Below are 20,119 nucleotides of genomic sequence, written 5' to 3' on the forward strand. Positions count from 1 at the left end.
CTCTGGTGGTTATCACAGGTTCACCTGTCTCGGGGAATGTGTTTCCGCAGACCAGAGTGGGTCATAGTTACGACAGATGCCAGCCTGCTGGGCTGGGGTGCAGTCTGTAACTCCCTGAAAGCTCAGGGGTTATGGTCTCAGGAGGAGACTCTCCTCCCGATAAACATTCTGGAACTGAGAGCGATATTCAATGCGCTTCAGGCGTGGCCTCAACTGGCTGCGGCCAAATTCATCAGATTTCAGTCGGACAACATCACGACTGTAGCTTATATCAATCATCAAAGGGGAACAAGGAGTTCTCTAGCGATGATGGAGGTTTTCAAAATAATCCGATGGGCAGAGACTCACTCTTGCCATCTTTCAGCTATCCATATCCCAGGGGTAGAGAACTGGGAAGTGGATTTCCTAAGTCGTCAGACTTTTCATCCGGGGGAGTGGGACCTTCATCCGGAGGTGTTTGCCCAACTGATTCGGCTATGGGGCACACCAGAATTGGATCTGATTAGCTTCCTTGTTACGGGTCCCGGTCAAGGGACCCCCAGGCAGTGCTGATAGATGCTCTAGCAGAGCCCTGGTCCTTCAACCTGGCTTATGTGTTTCCACCATTTCCTCTCCTTCCTCATCTGATTGCCAGAATCAAGCAGGAGAGAGCTTCAGTGATTTTGATAGCACCTGCGTGGCCACGCAGGACTTGGTTAGCAGACCTGGTGGTCATGTCATCCGTTCCACCATGGACTCTGCCGCTGAGGCAGGACCTTCTGATTCAAGGTCCATTCAAGCATCCAAACCTACTTTCTCTGCGTCTGACTGCTTGGAGATTGAACACTTGATTTTAGCAAAGCGTGGTTTCTCTGAATCGGTCATTGATACCTTGATTCAGGCTCGAAAGCCTGTCACCAGGAAAATCTATCATAAGATATGGCGTAAATATCTTTACTGGTGTGATTCCAAGGGTTACTCATGGACTAAGATCAGGATTCCTAGGCTATTATCTTTTCTCCAAGAAGGATTGGAGAAAGGATTATCGGCTAGTTCCTTAAAGGGACAAATATCTGCTTTGTCTATCCTTTTACACAAGCGTCTGGCGGATGTTCCAGATGTTCAGGCGTTTTGTCAGGCTTTAGTTAGAATCAAGCCTGTGTTTAAACCTGTTGCTCCGCCATAGAGTTTAAATTTGGTTCTTAAAGTTCTTCAAGGGGTTCCGTTTGAACCTATGCATTCCATAGATATTAAGCTCTTATCTTGGAAAGTTCTGTTTTTAGTAGCTATCTCTTCGGCTCGAAGAGTTTCTGAGTTATCTGCTTTACAGTGTGACTCACCTTATCTTGTTTTCCATGCGGATAAGGTGGTTTTGCGTACCAAACCTGGATTTCTTCCTAAGGTTGTTTCTAATAGGAATATCAATCAGGAAATTGTTGTTCCTTCTCTGTGTCCTAATCCTTCTTCCAAGAAGGAGTGTCTGTTGCACAACCTAGATGTGGTTCGTGCTTTAAAGTTCTACTTACAAGCAACTAAAGATTTCCATCAAACATCTTCATTGTTTGTTGTCTATTCTGGAAAGCGGAGAGGTCAAAAGGCTACGGCAACCTCTCTCTTTCTTTTTGGCTGAAAAGCATCATCCGTTTGGCTTATGAGACTGCTGGCCACAGCAGCCTCCTGAAAGGATTACAGCTCACTCTAATAGAGCGGTGGCTTCCACATGGGCTTTTAAAAATGAGGCTTCTGTTGAACATATTTGTAAGGCGGCGACTTGGTCTTCGCTTCATACTTTTTCCAAATTTGATACTTTTGCTTCTTCGGAGGCTATCTTTGGGAGAGAGGTTCTACAAGCAGTGGTGCCTTCCGTTTAGGTACCTGTCTTGTCCCTCCCTTCATCCGTGTCCTAAAGCTTTGGTATTGGTATCCCACAAGTATTGGATGAATCCGTGGACTCGATACATCTTGCAAGAGAAACAAAATGTATGCTTACCTGATAAATTTCTTTCTCTTGCGAGTCCACGACCCGCCCTGTTTATTTAAGACAGGTAGTATTTTTTATTATAAAACTTCAGTCACCTCTGCACCCTATAGTTTCTCCTTTTTCTTCCTAGCCTTTGGTCGAATGACTGGGGGGTGGAGTTAGGGGAGGGGCTATATAGAGAGCTCTGCTGTGGGTGCTCTCTTTGCCACTTCCTGTTGGGAAGGAGAATATCCCTCAAGTATTGGATGAATCTGTTGACTCGATACATCGCAAGAGAAAGAAATTTATCAGGTAAGCATAAATTTTGTTTTTCGAATGCAAACAAAAAATCTAAAATATTTGGGTATCTTTATTGCACCTTCTGTTCAGGAGATGTTTAGGGCCAATTATGACACACTGCAGAGAAATATTATAGCAGACCTCTCTTCCTGGAGATCCAAAAGGTTTTCATGTCTTGGCCGAATAAATTTGGTTAAAATGAATATACTACCCAGGGTGTTGTATATAATGCAGACACTTCCAATTCCTTTGCCTAAGGGCTTCTTAATGTCCCTACAGAATAAAATGTTCGATTATATATGGGATAGAAAGAGAGCAAGAATTAATAAGGCACTAATGTGCCTACCAGTCAGTGAGGGAGGGCTGGGGGTCCCTAACTTGACTAAATACAGACAGGCTGTCTTCTTGCAGATAGATTGGTTTAGGAACTTTCAGAGTAAAAAGTGGGTGGCTTTAGAACATGATATAGCAGGGAAATCACACCTACGCATGATTTGTTGGCAATCAACTCCACAACTAAACACAGATTTCAGACAGAATATTATATTAATGGAAACCTAATAATGTGGAAGGGGATACTTAAAGAAGACTCGCATATATCCTCACAATTTTCCCCGCTCACTCCCTTCACGGAAAATACCGAACTACCTATAGGTCTTTTACAAAAAATTAAACAGCTGGACACTCCTCTAAGGACCTTATGGATGGTACATTTGGGTAACGAGACAAGACTATTTACTGAGACGGAGTTGGTGGAGAAGGGATTAACTTTCTTTAACAGTTGGTTTGTTCTCCAACAATGTCACTCTTTTATATATTTAAACATCAGGACAGACGTAACCTAATCCGACCTCTCACTTCCTTTGAGACCTTATGTCACTCAGACTCTCCTGCCGTAAGGACCCTATCCTTGACATACGCGATGTTACAAAAACCATCAGTAGGTTACACCCCTCAATACATAGATAGATGGAACGAAGACCTAGATAATGAACTGTCAACTAATGATATTGTTAAATTATTCGCCAATACAAAGGTGGTACCTCACCCCTGTTAGGATTAACAAACTGTTTCCATCGGCTTCTCATAAATGTTGGAGATGTGGTAAGGAACAGGGGTCTATGTTTCATATATGGTGGACTTGGTTGTTAAACCCATTATGGTTATCTATAGTTAAGACGACAAACACACTGACAGAACTGAACTTAGAACCGGACCCTCGTATTTGGTTACTAAACGCTTTACCCAATAAACTCCCAACGTATAAGAAAAAGTTAATCTTTATTGCTAGTAATAGCTTTAAAAAAACTGATAGCAAGAAATTGGAAATCTCAAAAAAACCCAAACATGGCCACATGGTACTCCCAATTTCAATTCATTCTGTCCCTAGAAGAATATGCATACATGAGAAATGGTAGGAGAGATGTTTTCTTAAAGATTAAGGTCATGTGGGAGTCATTTATTGTTAACATCTAGGTCATAGGAGGAGGGCCGACTATTAGATGGGATGGAATAAAAGGGTATTGATTGTGCTGGTCAGATGGGTGTTAGTCGTAGTGGGTTAAGACCAACCTATATAGATATGTCACTGGGAAAATATGAGATTAACTTGTGGAACATTGTTATTCATTGTTGTATTGTTTACTGTTATAATCATCATATTGTACAAGTTCTGTATTGTTTACCTGCTGAATTCTATATTTTTCTGTAATGCGATACAGAGACTTTTATTTCAATTTAAAAAAAAGATCGCTGTGTTAAAACAGTATTTTGAAGCAAAAAAACTGAGAATTTGCAAATCTAATTTGCATGTCTTACCCAGAATTCTCTTGTGCATTGGTAACATTGTATATTAAGTATTTCTGGGAAAAAGCAAGCGGGAATCTTGCCTAGATTTGCTAATTTCCTATGCAAATATTTACATTGATTGATTTAATTTTGAGACATGGAGGATTTTAATTTCAGTTTATCTCCCCAGTAAATATGGCAATTTTTTGTTTTTTTTACAAAACTGCAATGGAGCCTGTATTAAAATTGATATAATAAGATTTATTAAGCCACAATGAAATATTATATAATTATATTTATTGAGCCAATATGATTTATTTATTTAATTTGTAATTTTTTTTATTTTTTTATTTCTTATTCTTTTGGGGAGCTCTGGGGGTTCACGTGTGGCTGTGAACCCCTGGAGGAGCCTTCACTGTTCATATGTAAAATCAGTGTCTTTTTTACAGTTAAGGCGCAATCTGCAAAATTGACTGTATGGAATGCTCTTCAGCCACCTACGGTGGTGGTTGCTTCTTCTATCAATATAGCTATTGCAATCCACCTTCTTAAAATAGGTATTGGAAAATACACTAGCATCTTCATCCCATCTACGGGTGACATCTACAAAATCAATTTTTTCTGTGTTGATATTATTTGAGAATGAAATATCCCTGAATCATTATTATTCAGGAAACTGACAAATTAATTTGCCCTCTCTTTTGAACCTTTCCAGACAATGGTGAGATCATCTGTGTAGTGGCCATAGTAGACAACATTCGCCCAATAGTCTGATGGGTATAAATAATGATTTTCAAAGTAACCCATAAAAAGATTTGCAAAACTAGGGGCGAATGTTATCCCCATGGCCGTATCACATATCTGCAAAAAGGAGTCTTGATACATAAAGTAATTATTTGTGTCAAAACAAACATAATTGCTTTCAAAATACAATTTCTTTGTTTCTCAGGCATATACATGTCCAATTCCAAGAAGCATTGGACCACTTTCAGTCCTATACTATGTTGTATATTGGAGTATAATGCTGTTACATCACAGCTTATCCAGATGTTGTTTTTCAATTTGGAAAGTTGAAGTGAGTTAAATTTTCCTAACAAATCCGTGGTATCCTTAATGAAGGAATCAAGAATTTAAGCTTTTTAGTTTTTCTTCCATTAAGCACAGTATTTTAATCTCCTTCCAGAACGCAGCCATATTTTCCCATTGTGTAGTACCCGATGAATACATTTTGCTAAAAATATTTAAAAAGATATCCTAGATGTCCTCACATTTTGTTTTATAGCTACAATTGCATTCTGCTTTTCTTTATTAACTCATTTTGCTAAATATTTTCCAATCTAGTCCCCAAATCTGTAGAACCTAGCACATAATTTAAGATCCTCAACTGCAGATTTTTTGTTCACAGCTACCTCCCATGTAGCTTCAGCTATTTGATATTTTTTCCAAATTTTCTTTATTTGGGTGTCCTATATATGCACTTTATCTATTTTTCAATCAACTAGATAGTTCTATTTCCCTATTGTTAATATCTTTCTGCAATTTATAAAGACATGCTTTTATTTCTCCACGAAGTACCGCTTTAGTGGCTTCCCAATAAGTCTCACTTTTATGCAGATAACTCTCGTTTAAGGTCTTATATTCCTGCCATTTTGAAACTAACTAATTCTTAAATTTTAAGTTAGGGTAAAGAAATCTAGGGAAAAATAAAAAATCTAGTGAACTTCTACCCATTGTTATCCCACTTCAAACTAAGAGATATATCTGCAGGATTAGAGACAGAAAAGCTATCAATTTTCCCTTCCGGTTGCATACCAAAAATTTTATCAGACACCAAAAAATAAAACTATACGTGAAAACAACTGATATATTTTAGATTCACATGTGAAGGCCTGGTTGTTGGGGTTAAAGATTCGCCAAATATCTTTAATATTTAAAGATCTACAAAGTATCTTAAGGGGTTTTAAATGTCTCTTATTTAATTTACCAACCTTGCAATCCAAGGAGCATAGTCTATCTATCTGTATTGTTAAATGTCATGTTAAAACCTTAGTTCATACTGAGAGACTATGAGAGCATACTGAGGTAGGCACAGTGTGTCTTAAGTACTATACTCATAGCATTGTTTCAAACATTATTGCAAACACTGTTGCCATTTAGTGTACAAGACACGTGCACACTCCTGAGCCTACCTCTGTATGTTATGTTCCACAAAGGATACCAAGACACTAAAGTAAAAAAAATCCTAAACTTTCATGATTCAAATAGAGCATGCAATAAACCCTCCCCCCAAAAAACCCTGCACCTTTTCCATTTGACTTCCATTATCAAGATGGTCACAATATTTGTATGCACACTTTCTGAGGCACCAGCTCCTACTGAGCATATGCAAGTCTTCACTGTGTATACATATGAGTCTTTAATTGGCTGTTGGCTGTCACATGATAGAGGGTGGAAGGGAAATATAAGAACATTTTCAAATTGGTCAGGAAAAAAAAATACTGCTAATTTGAAATTCAGAGTAAGTGGTATTGATTGTCTTTTTGATATGCACGTGTCGATCATTAAATTCTGTTTTATTTAATGGTCGTTTAATTAGATATCTAAATGATTAAACTTTTTCACTTCCATGTTGCTTTTATTTCATTATTAAACTTTGTTGACTATGCTTGTATTAAAAGAGATAATTAGTTATAGGATTGCTAAAAGGTCTCAATTTCTTGTAGATTCTTACAAGCAGATGCCTGGACCAGCTTGATCAGAAGAGAAATAACATACTTGCCAACATTGGAAAGATTGAGCAAGCTGTTGCTGATCTTAAGGTAAGCATAATCTAAAAAAAAATAATATAAATACATAAATGCAAGAAAATACCATAATGGATTGTTGGGAAAAAATAAATAAAACAAATAGCTTCAGGAATAGCTTTCGTAATATAGATCACTGCTAAGCATGATCTTGAAGGAAAATTTCTCTAACCAGAACTAAAATAATTCAGAATTCTGTGATTCCTAGTGCATAATAAAGGAGTAATTTTATTTAAAAAAATAATTCTCTTGAATACAAAGCAATTTCTATAATTTATATGTATTTAATTTATAAAAAATATTTACTTTTCGTAAACACCAGACAATTATTTAATATATATATATATATATATATATATATATATATATATATATATATATATATATATATATTTTTTTTTTATAGATATACCAAATAAATAATTTATATATATATTTTTAACTAATCCTGTTCAATTTCATACTAGTCCAGGACTAATGGAACGGCTGTGAGTTTGCATAGGTGCGCACGTGTGTGCACATTTGTACATATCCATAAACCCTATTGTTTTGTCTCTCAAGAGTGCCAGTATCAGTTGGCACATTTGTGCAATACTGTATTTGCATTATTGGTGTACTTGTACAGATCTAGACAGACACATATACAGTCGTATGCAAAAGTTTAGGCACCCCTGACAATTTCCATGATTTTCATTTATAAATAATTGGGTGTTTGGATCAGCAATTTCATTTTGATCTATCAAATAACTGAAGGACACAGTAATATTTCAGTAGTGAAATGAGGTTTATTGGATTAACAGAAAATGTGCAATATGCAACAAAATGAAATTAGACAGGTGCATAAATTTGGGTACCCCAAAAGAAATATCGCAATAATATTTAGTAGAGCCTCCTTTAGCAGAAATAACAGCTTATAGACACTTCCTATAGCCTGTAATGAGTGTCCGTCTGGATGAAGGTATTTTGGACAATTCCTCCTTGCAAAACATCTCCAGTTCAGTTAGGTTTGATGGTTGCCGAGCATGGACAGCCTGCTTCAAATCACCCCACAGATTTTCAATTATATTCAGGCCTGGGGACTGGGATTGCCATTCCAGAACATTGTACTTGTTCCGCTACATAAATGCCAGAGTAGATTTTGAGCAGTGTTTTGGGTCATTGTCTTGTTAAAATATCCAGCTCCGGCGTAACTTCAACTATGTGACTGATTTCTCAACATTATTCTCAAGTATCTGCTGATATTGAGTGGGATCCATGCGACCCTCAACTTTAACAAGATTCCCAGTACCGGCACTGGCCACACAGCTCCACAGCATGATGGAACATCCACCAAATTTTACTTTGGCTAGCAAGTGTTTGTCTTGGAACGCTGTGTTCTTTTGCCACCATGCATAACGCCCCTTGTTATGACCAAATAACTCAATCTTTGTTTCATCAGTCCACAGCACCTTCTTCCAAAATAAAGCTGGCTTGTTTAAATGTGCGTTTGTATACCTCAAGCGACTCTGTTTGTGGCGTGTGTGCAGAAAGGCTTCTTCCGCATCACTCTCCCATACGCTGAATTGTTGAACGAAGCACAGTGACACCATCTGCAGCAAGATGATGTTGTAGGTCTTTGGAGGTGGTCTGTGGGCTGTTTTTGACCGTTCTCACCATCCTTTGCCTTTGCCTCTCCGATATTTTACTTCTGGCCTTAACAAGAACTGTGCCTGTGGTCTTTCATTTCCTCACTATGTTCCTCACAGTGGACACTGACAGCCTAAATCTCTGTGATAGCTTTTTGTAGCCTTCCAATAAACCATAATGTTGAACAATCTTTGTTTTCAGGTCATTTGAGAGTTGTTTTGAGGCCCCCATGTTGCCACTATTCAGAGGAGAGTCAAAGAGAACAACAACTTGCAATTGGCCACCTTAAATACATTTTCTCATGATTGGATGCACCTGTCTATGAAGTTCAAGGCTTAATGGGCTCACCAAACCAATTGTGTGTTCCAATTAATCAGTGCTAGGTAGTTACAGGTATTCAAATCAACAAAATGACAAGGGTGCCCAAATTTATGCACCTGTCTAATTTCGTTTTGATGCATATTGCACATTTTCTGTTAATCCAATAAACCTCATTTCACTACTGAAATGTTACTGTGTCCTTCAATTATTTGATAGATCAAAATGAAATTGCTGATCCAAACACCCAATTATTTATAAATGAAAATCATGGAAATTGTCAGGGGTGCCTAAACTTTTGCATATGACTGTATATGGTATCCTCTAAATTAATATATCCTATATCTCATTAGTACACACTTGTTATCACAACAAAGTCCTTAAAAAATCATCTCCTCAAAAATTAAAGTATGCTGCTTAGAGAAAATGGAGGTCAGATAAAATGCATTGGAGGGCCCCATAATGGCCCCCTGCCCTTAGGCTGGCCACGTGTAGTATAGATTTACAATGTCAGTATACAAACTCACTACTTTTTTTTTTTTTTTAAAGGTTTTTATTGAGGTTAACACGCAAAACTGACAGACAATACAAGCATTGATTGATCATGGTACAAGTCATATAAAGTCTGCACAATGACAATACATATACAATTAGATATGACAGCAAGTTCTGCATTTAACTTAACTCCCCACATTATTTATGTCCAAGCATGAATAAGGTGCTGTGACACCGAAACGTCGCTATCTGTGTACAAATAAAGTCTGTTTGAAAAGTGCTGGAGACCCTGCTTATCTTTGTATATGTGTATTAGGGCTTGGCAGCGCCCTAGGTCTATCGTGCACATCCTTCACTCCTGTGTGCTGTTCCCTCACTGGACTTTGTTCCCCACATTATTTAGCTTGAACAATAACATGCAGAATGAGAGGAACTTAATAAACCTGGAAACCTCATTTTTGTTGTTTTACATAAACTTTTATAGTAGATGTCTTTAACCCTTCTAGAGTGCGCAAATAAGTAGAAGCAATACATACCACAGCTAAAAGTTAATGGCCACTCTTGGACCCCTGACTATAAACGTAAAGAAAAGGGTGAAGATTGGGGGATACATTAACAGGGCCACTTTTGGACTCATTCTAGATTAATTTGCATAACTGTATAAAAACTATGATATCTAACATCCACTATTGTACTTTGAAGATATTGCATATAAATACTTTAAGGCCACTTTCGGACCTAAACCATCTGCTTTACAATACCTAAAAGGTTTATACAACCACATGGGTGAAACCATTATCTTTATCCTTAGGTCTCTATAAATTGAATTGTGAGAGACAATTAATAGAAAGAAGCTGTAAAATTGTATAAAGGGTCTTATATGCAATAAAGCTGACACAGGTCCGTCCTGCATTGTGTCTCAGCAATACAGTTATAAATATTATGGTATGCTATAACTTTTACCACATATCCATAAAAAAAGAAAAAGATAAGTATGTGGTGACTTTTTTTTTTTTATTTTAAAAAGCGTATGATGGATACAGCTTATATCCACCATTAGTGATGTCCCGAACTGTTCGCCCGCGAACGGTTCATAGCGAACATAGCTTGTTCGCGTTCGCGTTTGTGGGCGAACACATGGCGATGTTCGATCCGCCCCTATGTGTCATCATTGAGGAAACTTTGACCCTTTGTCACAGCCGTCTGACACATTAGAGCCAATCAACATCAGACACTCCCTCACAGACCCTCCCAGCTACTCGGAATCCGCCATTTTAGACTCATAACGACCTTGCTTTCTTAATGAGAGGACGTGTTGTGTTTTTGCTCCTGACATTAATAGGAAAAACATAGCTAGGCTAGTGTATTTACAGTCCAGAAGGACTCCACTCATCTCTGCTGCAAGCACAGCACCCCAAAAAGCCCTTTTTAGGGCTATATTTCGTGCCGTTTTTTTTTTTATTAGCATTTGCCTGGCTTTCAGGCTGTGTGTTTAAGGCTCACAGCATATGCTGCTGTGATTACTGCCACCACTGATATCTCCCTAACAACATTAGTTTAAATTTAACTAACCAAAAAATGTAATTATTTTGCAAGTGTAATTTTTTTTCATTTTCTATCAGGCCTGTGTCACACAGCATATACTCTGGTTCATTGCTCTGTGCCAGCCACCAGTGTTAATATCCGTTTATAACATTATTTTAAATTAAAATAAAAATAAAAATATTTTGCTAGTCTAATCTAATTACATTTACTATCAGGCCTGTGTCTGTCAGGCTCACTCAGCATTAATATACCTCATTTTTTTTCAGTCTTTTGGTTAATTGGTCTGTGCCAGGCATCCACCCAGCACTCATATCTTCTTCACCTTAATTTAAATTTAAAAAAATAAATTTTTAAATTTGTTTGATAGTGTAATCTAATATAATTTTCTATCAGGCCTGTGTGTTTTGCTGTCATACAGGGCCTACTGTGTTTACTTGCTGCCCTCCCTAGTCTATGAGACAAGACTCATATGTGTTTAACCTTTTTTTAATTCCCCCCCCCCCAAAAAAAATAATTTAAATAATTTTTCTAGTGTAATCTAATAGTATTTTCTATCAGGCGTGTGTGTATCTGACTTACAGAGCCTACTGTTTTTAATAGCTGCCCTTCCAAGGCTAGACAGCCACGACTCATATTTATGTGCTTAACCTTTTTCTTTAAATTGCCAAAAAAAAGTCTTTAAATCATTATGCTAGTGTAATCTAATTTTATTTTCTATCAGGCCTGTGTCTAACTGTCTATCTGACTTACAAAGCATACTGTTGCTGCCCTACGTAGCAGCCAGCCAGTGCGACCACTCATATGTGCATTGCACTTCTTAACATTATTTTAATATTAAAATCTAAAATTTTAAAATATTTTGCTAGTGTAATCTAACTTAATTTTCTATCAGGCCTGTGTTTTTGTCACTTACACAGCATACTGTGTTAAATTGCTGCCCTACCTACCATCCACGACTCATATCTGCCAGCCTGTGTGCCAGGCCCAACTAGCCAATTAGTGGCACCAATCATAATTCTTGTAACAGTATATAAAAAAATAAAAATCATAATTTTTTTTACTGCAAATATTCAGTCTCCTAGTGTCCTTGAATTGCATTTACCTCCTGCCTGCCAGCCTTTTGTGCCAGGCTGTCTTGCCAACTATTTACACCAATCCTAATTGTTGTCACAGTATAGTTACTAATTAAAATTAAAACATTTTTGATTGTTGATCTTAATCCTCAGTTTGCTCGTGCCCTAGAATTGCACTTTTCTACTGCCTTCCAAACCTGTGTGCCAGGCCTACTTGAAAAATATTTACACCAATCATATTTGTTGTCACAGTATTCTTATTAATTCAAAATTAAAATTTTGGATAATATTTGTTGGGAATCCTCAGTTTGCTGGTGCCAGTGAATTGCACTTTCCTCCTGCCTTGCAGCCTGCTATGTGCCAGGCCCACCTAGCCAATTATTGCCAGCAATCCTATTTCTTTTAACAGTATTGCCAAAATGGTCAATCATCACTGTTTTGACTGTCAGTAATCAGTCTCCTAGTGTCCTTGAATTGCATTTACCTCCTGCCTGACAGCCTTTTGTGCCAGGCCGTCTTGCCAACTAATTACACCAATCCTAATTGTTGTCACAGTATAGTTACTAATTAAAATTAAAAAAATTTTGATTGTTGATCTTAGTCCTCAGTTTGCTCATGCCATTGAATTGCACTTTTCTACTGCCTGCCAGCCTGTGTGCCAGGCCCAACTATCCAATTAGTGCCAGCAATCATATTTCTTTTAACAGTATTGCAAAATTCAATCATCACTGTTTTTACTGTCAATCTGCAGTCTACTAGTGCCCTTGAATTGCATTTTCCTCCTGCCTGCCTGCCTGTGTGCCAGTCCCAACTAGCCAATTAGTGCCACCAATCATATTTATTGTCACAGGATTGGAATTTTTGTTAATCATAACTGTTTTGACTGTGATTCTTCAGTCTCCTAGTGCCATTGAATTGCAGTTTGCTTTCTCCCAGCGTGTGTGCCAGACAGGTCCATTTGCCAACTAGTGCCAAACAATCATATTTGTTGTCACAGTACTTGTAATATTTAAAAAAATTAACAATTTGTTATTTTTAAAACATCTGTCTTTTTTGTTGTTGTCAGTCTCACAGCATATACTGTGCCCACTTTCACAGTGCCACCACTCAATTGGTGTAATAGTATTGTTAGTGTCCATTTTAAAAAATATGACGGGCAGAGGCAGGCCACCCCGCAGGTTCCGTGGTCGTGGTGCTGTGATTCCTTTAGACCCTACAAATATGCACATTGTTCAGACGCCGGGTGCCAGGGGGGACGCGAAAACTTCTGAGGAGGACCTAGTTGAATGGCTAACACAGGACACCCAATCTTCTTCAGCTTCCGCTGCTAGTCCTCCTAACCTTGACGCACCATCTACGTCCAGCTGTGCTTTGGGCAGGTCTCAAGTGACCAGTGCCACTCCCCCGCCTGTCGCCACCACCAACACTAGCACCACAGCCGCTTCACTTGATCTGTCACAGGAGTTATTGACACATCATTTGGAAGAAATGAGTGATGCGCAACCATCGTTGACAGAGGATGTAGATAATAGTGATCAGTCTCAGTCAGGCAGCATTACCGACATGGAGGTACGGTGTGATGATGATGATGATGTTGTACCCGCTGCTGCTTCCTTTCTTGATGTTTCAGATACAAGTGAAGCGGTTGATGATGATGTGTCGGTGGATGTCACGTGGGTGCCTGCTAGAAGAGAAGAAGAAGAGCGGGAAAGTTCAGATGGGGAGACAGAGAGGAGGAGGAGACGATTTTGAAGCATGGGGAGGTCGTCTCAAGGAGATAGTGGCACAGTCAGACAGCATGCATCCTCACCAGGGATCAGCCAGACAGCACGCCGACGCCCATCAACGCATGCTGTTGCCACCACCAGAATGCCGTCATCGCAGAGCTCAGCAGTGTGGCATTTTTTTTGTGTGTCTGCCTCTGACAACAGCGATGCCATTTGCAACCTGTGCCAAAAGAAACTGAGTCGTGGGAAGTCCAACACGCACCTAGGTACAACTGCTTTGCGAAGGCACATGGTCTCCCATCACAAAGGCCGATGGGAAGAACACATGAGTAGAAGCAGCACACAAAGTGAAAGCCGCCCTCCTCCTCCTGCTCCAACATCTTCAGCCACGTCAACCAGTGCTGTCCTCCTTGCCCCCTCTCAACCATCCTCCACTCAGTCTCTCTTACGTAGCAGTTCCTGGTCATCTGCCCACAGTCAGGTGTCTGTCAAGGACATGTTTGAGCGTAAGAAGCCAATTTCTCAAAGTCACCCCCTTGCCCGGCGTCTGACAGCTGGCTTGTCTGAATTCTTAGCCCGCCAGCTTTTACCATACAAGCTGGTGGAGTCTGATGCTTTCAAAAAATTTGTATCTATTGGGACACCGCAGTGGAAGGTACCCGGCAGAAATTTCTTTTCACAAAAGGCAATCCCAAACCTGTACTCTGTTGTGAGAAAGGAAGTTATGGCATGTCTGGCACACAGCGTTGGGGCAAGGGTCCATATGACCACGGATAGCTGGTCTGCAAAGCATGGTCAGGGCAGGTATATCACCTACACTGCGCATTGGGTAAACCTGCTGACTTCTGACAAGCATGGAATGCGTGGCTCTGCAGAAGAGTTGGTGACACCGCCATGACTTGCAGGCAGGCCTGCTGCTACCTCCTCTACTCCTCCTACTCCATCCTCTTCCCTAACCTCTTCCTCGGCTTAGTCCTCTTCAACTTCTGCGTCTTGCTCCACATCTATGGCACCCCCCCAGCTCCCCAGGTACTATGCTACATCCCGGGTAAGGCAGTGTCACGCCGTCTTGGGGTTGACTTGCCTGAAAGCGGAGAGTCACACCGCACCAGCACTCCTGACCGCCCTGAACGCACAGGTGGATCAGTGGCTGACTCCGCACCAACTGGAGATTGGCAAGGTTGTTTCTGACAATGGAAGTAATTTGGTGGCGGCATTGAAATTGGGCAAGTTGACACATGTGCCATGCATGGCACATGTGTGTAATCTAATTGTACAACGATTTGTCCATAAGTACCCTGGCTTACAGGACGTCCTGAAGCAGGCCAGGAAGGTGTGTGGCCATTTCAGGCGTTCCTACACGGCCATGGCGCACTTGTCCGATATCCAGCGTCGAAACAACCTGCCGGTGAGGTGCTTGATTTGCGACAGCCAGACACGGTGGAATTCAACACTCCTAATGTTTGACCGCCTGCTCCAACAAGAAAAGCTGTTAATGAGTATTTGTATGACCGGGGTGCTAGGACAGCCTCTGGGGAGCTGGGGAGATCAGTGAGGAGGAGGAACGGGACATGATTAGGTCGGCATCCAACCTTGTTCAAATGGGTTCTTTCATGCTGTTGTGCCTGTTGAGGGACCCTCGTATAAAAAAGCTGAAGGAGAACGACCTGTACTGGGTGTCCACGCTCCTCGACCCCCGGTATAAGCATAAAGTGCCTGAAATGTTACCAAATTCCCGCAAGTCGGAAAGGATGGAGCATTTTAGGAATAAATTAAAAACTATGCTTTACACAGCGTATAAGGGTAATGTCACAGCACCACGGGAATGTAACAGGGGAAGAGATTAAATTAATCCTCCTTCTTCTCCTCCTCCCACGGCGGCAAGGATAGGACGCTTTCCTGACGTCTTGTTGATGGAGGACATGCGTACCTTTTTAACTCCCATGCACCATCAGAGCCTTTCGGGATCCAGCCTTAGAGAAAGACTCAACCGACAGGTAGCAGACTACCTAGCTTTAACTGCGGATCTCGACACTCTCAGGAGCGATGGACCCCTTGACTACTGGGTGTGCAGGCTGGACTTGTGGCCTGAGCTATCCCAATTTGCAATGGAACTTCTGGCCTGCCCCGCTTCAAGTGTCCTGTCTGAAAGGACTTTCAGTGCAGCAGGAGGTTTTGTCACTGAGAAGAGAAGTCGCCTAGGTCAAAAAAGCCTTTACTATCTCACTTTTATAAAAATGAATGAGGGCTGGATCCCGAAGGGACTGACATTGGGCAATACATTTGGGCTACAACTGGTACACAGGCTGGCCTTTTTTTTTTTTTTTTATAAAGCCGGAGGACTTGCTTGACTTATCTGCCAACAACTAGTGTTCAAGCCTCAAGCTTTTAGGGGACTTTATAAATGTTTTATAAACATCAATTTTTCTGGCCGCTGCTACAGCAGTTGCTACAACAATACCCCAATTTTTCAGTCATTTGTACATTCCGAATTTTTCTGGCCTCTGCTGCAGCTTTGTAGGTACAAAACTCAAATAAAAAAAATAAGGCACATAACACTAGTGATTAAACTGTTACGAATTGTACAACTTAGCACACCACTCATATCTGGTGGACCATTAAATTGAACGCAAAATGCCACAAATTTGAAAGAGTAGGACCGACCAAGCATCTTTAGCCGTCTCTTGGTTGCTCTAAATTATCTCCGTGTTCCATCTATGCCATACCTGTACTCTATTGTGCAAAAGGGTGGCATATGTGGTGTTTCATGCTGTTGTGCCTGTTGCGGGTCGTGGCCCATGGTATTAAAAGGCTGAAGGAGAACGACCTGTAATGGGTGCCCCATCAAATTTTTAGAAAAATGTTCCTGGTTCCTCTCAATTATCTCTGGGTTTCTAAAATGGATGCCATACCTGTACTCGCTTGTGCAAAAGGATGGCATATGTGGTGGTGTTTCCTGCAGTTGTTTCTGTTGAGGGTGCTGGACCCTCTTATAAAAAAGCTGAAGGAGAACGACCTGGAGTGGGAGTCCAAGCATGGTTTTTGGGGCTATTTCACTTTTCCAAACAATTATTTGGGTTTCTAAAATCAATGTCGTACCAGTACTCTATTGTTCAAAAGTATGCCATATGTTATCTTTCCTGCTGGTATTTTGTTTGAGGGTCCTGGACCCTCTTATAAAAAGGCCTAAGGAGAAAGAGATGTACTGGGTGTCCACTCATTTTTTTTTTTTCTATTTCACATTTGACCAAAATTATCTCTGGGTTTGTAAAATTAATGCTGTACCTGTACTCTATTGTTCAAAAGGATGCCATACGTCCTCTTTCCTGATGGTGTTTTTTTTTAGGGTCCTGGAACCTCTTTATAAAAAGGCCTAAGGAGAAAGAAGTGTACTGGGTGTCCATCGAATCATTTTTTTTAATTCAAATTTCCATTTGCAACAAATTATCTCTGGGTTTCTAAAATCAATGCCTTTCCTGTACTCTATTGTTCAAAAGGATGCCATACGTCCTCTTTCCTGATGGTGTTTTTTTTTAGGGTCCTGGAACCTCTTTATAAAAAGGCCTAAGGAGAAAGAAGTGTACTGGGTGTCCATCGAATCATTTTTTTTAATTCAAATTTCCATTTGCAACAAATTATCTCTGGGTTTCTAAAATCAATGCCTTTCCTGTACTCTATTGTTCAAAAGGATGCCATACGTCCTCTTTCCTGCTGGTGTTTTTTTGAGGGTCCTGGACCCTCTTATAAAAAGGCCTAAGGAGAAAGAGGTGTACTGGGTGTCCACTCATTTTTTTTTTCTATTTAACAATTGACCAAAATGATCTCTGGGTTTGTAAAATCAATGCTGTACCTGTACTCTATTGTTCAAAAGTATGCCTCTGCTAAAAAGGCCTAAGGATAAATAAGTGTACTGGGTGTCTATTCAATGTTTTTTTAGATTTCCCGGTTGTAACAAATTATCTCTGTGTTTCTAAAATCAATGCCTTTCCTGTAATCTATTTTTCAAAAGCATGCCATATGTCCTCTTTCATGCTGTTGTTTCTGTTGAGGCTCCGGGACCCTCTTATAAAAAGGCCTAAGGATAAAGAAGTGTACTGGGTGTCCAATCAATGTTTTTTTCTATTTCCCGGGTCATATAAATGATCTCTGTGTTTCTAAAATCAATGCCTTTCCTGTAATCTAATTTACAAAAGTATGCCATATGTCCTCTTTCCTGCTGCTGGTTTTGGTGAGGGTCCTGGAGCCTCTGCTAAAAAGGCCTAAGGATAAAGAAGTGTACTGGGTGTCTAATCTATGTTTTTTTAGATTTCACGGTTGCAAAAAATTATCCACGGGTTTCTAAAATCAATGCCTTTCCTGTAATCTATTATTCACAAGGATGCCATATGTACTCTTTCATGCTGTTGTTTCTGTTGAGGCTCTGGGAGCCTCTTATTAAAAAGGTCTAAGGATAAATAAGTGTACTGGGTGTCTAATCAATGTTTTTTTCTATTTCCCGGTTGCAACTAATGATCTCTGTGTTTCTGAAATCAATGCCTTTCCTATAATCTTTTTTTCAAAAGGATGCCATATGTCCTCTTTCCTGCTGCTGGTTTTGTTGAGGGTCCTGGAGCCTCTGCTGAGCATAATAAAAAAAAAAAAAAAAAAAAAAAAAATTAACTTGACTTAATAACTGAAGCATGACTTCAGGAGTCAGGTGTGGTCGTAGGTAGTAGTTGTTAGCCGATTCTTTTTAATGCAAATTACAATTGCCACAGCGTGCATAAAATGTGCGTCACTAGTCACTCTCCAAATCTTACCTTTTTTTTTCATTCTGGATTATTTTGGTGACCAACGCCATATTGGAAAGGCAAAATACAGGTCTCCGTACCCGTTGATATAAGGGGTGACTAGTGCTTTTCCTTCTCTTTGTCAATAGTTGTGATTAACGAGTTGTCCAGTTACTATAGAACTGGTTTGATAACCCAGGGTCCTGGGGGGGTATATTGGCGTCAGCTTTGACAATGACAGCACTATCAGGCTAGAGAGGCCTCTCAGTGTCGCGGCTAGCTGTAACGCAGTCAGCTGAGGAACATAGGTAAGCCGATATGAGTAAGGTATCTCCAGGCTCCTCTTGGATAGCCCCAGAAAGTGTGACTATGAATCCCAAAAAGAAAATTAAATTAAGGTTGAAAACTAACTCCAAAGTAACTTGTAAGACCTGGAGCTCCTCAAACACACGTCCTACCGCAACAGCTATAGGCTCCGCCACCCACAAATCTTAACTTTTTAATGCCAATTGATATTGCCACAGCTGGAACAACAGTAAATAACATGTGCGTCACCACAGTCTCCGAAGCTGTTGTCGGATGTATACAAAAACACTGATAAAGTATTCCTTTCGGGGCGCAAAGAGATGGCTACCGGAACACTCCAGGAACTTCACAAGAGTGGCTGTATTGTGTTTCTGGTGATGTTTGAGACATCTGGGTAGTGTACAGGGAGGCCCAAAATCCTCTCCATCTCTGTGCACCACAGGACAGGACGTCCTTGTCATCCATAAGCACATGAAATTGCTGGCATTTTCGTTGCTTCAAGAAGTTCAGCTTTTGTGGTGATAGTACAGAATTAAATAAACTTTGGTTTCCTACCATACTCAAGACAATCTTGTAGTACAAGCTTCGGACTTGCTGTGGGAAACAGTGGCCTGTCCATACCAGGAAGATGATTTAGACAGAAGTAACGAGCTCTGCTTGCAGGTGACACATGTTTATCGTCAATCATCAAAGGGGTTGCGTGCAGAATATGGCTGATGGCCCCTTATTCACATGTTTGTCCAGAGCCACAACATTTGCAAACAGCCAGAAGAAAGGTCGATTCTCACCAGCCTTAAGTTGAGCTTCATTTACCAAATGCTGATATTCAAAAAATAGACAAACAGTGCCTTAAATAACACATTTGCGATATGGATTCACCAGAGCAAGGTCATTGCAAGTACTAAGTTCCCACGATAACAAAATTAAAATGCCACAACTACGCAATCTTCACCTTCACATTATTATTGTCACACTCAATTGTACTCCTATGCCCAGCTCCCTGCTCTTGTTTTTGTTGAGGGTCCTGGAGCCTCTACTAAAAAGGCCTATGGATAAAGAAGTGTACTGGGTGTCTGTTCAATGTTTTTTTAGATTTCCCGGTTGCAACTAATTATCTCTGTGTTTCTAAAATCAATGCCTTTCCTGTAATCTATTATTCAAAAGGATGACATATGTCCTCTTTCATGCTGTTGTTTCGGTTGAGGCTCCGGGACCCTCTTATTAAAAAGGCCTGAGAATAATTAAGTGTACTGGATGTCTAATCAATGTTTTTTTCTATTTCCCGGTTGCAAATAATGATCTGTGGGTTTCTAAAATCAATGCCTTTCCTGTAATCTATTATTCAAAAGGATGACATATGTCCTCTTTCATGCTGTTGTTTCGGTTGAGGCTCCGGGACCCTCTTATTAAAAAGGCCTGAGGAAAAATA

At 40.0% G+C, this 20,119-nt stretch overlaps 1 protein-coding gene across 1 annotated transcript in view; it reads left to right on the plus strand.

Moving 5' to 3' along the window:
- TRIM14 (tripartite motif containing 14) overlaps positions 1 to 20,119 on the plus strand; it is a 307,177-nt gene that overhangs the window by 25,193 nt on the left and 261,865 nt on the right. The window contains exon 2 of the mRNA XM_053700018.1: positions 6,751 to 6,846. Within this exon, the coding sequence (XP_053555993.1) occupies positions 6,751 to 6,846 (96 nt within the window). The remainder of the gene's footprint in view (positions 1 to 6,750; positions 6,847 to 20,119) is intronic.

Source organism: Bombina bombina, chromosome 2 (genome assembly GCF_027579735.1).
Source record: "Bombina bombina isolate aBomBom1 chromosome 2, aBomBom1.pri, whole genome shotgun sequence".
Classification (NCBI taxonomy): domain Eukaryota; kingdom Metazoa; phylum Chordata; class Amphibia; order Anura; family Bombinatoridae; genus Bombina; species Bombina bombina.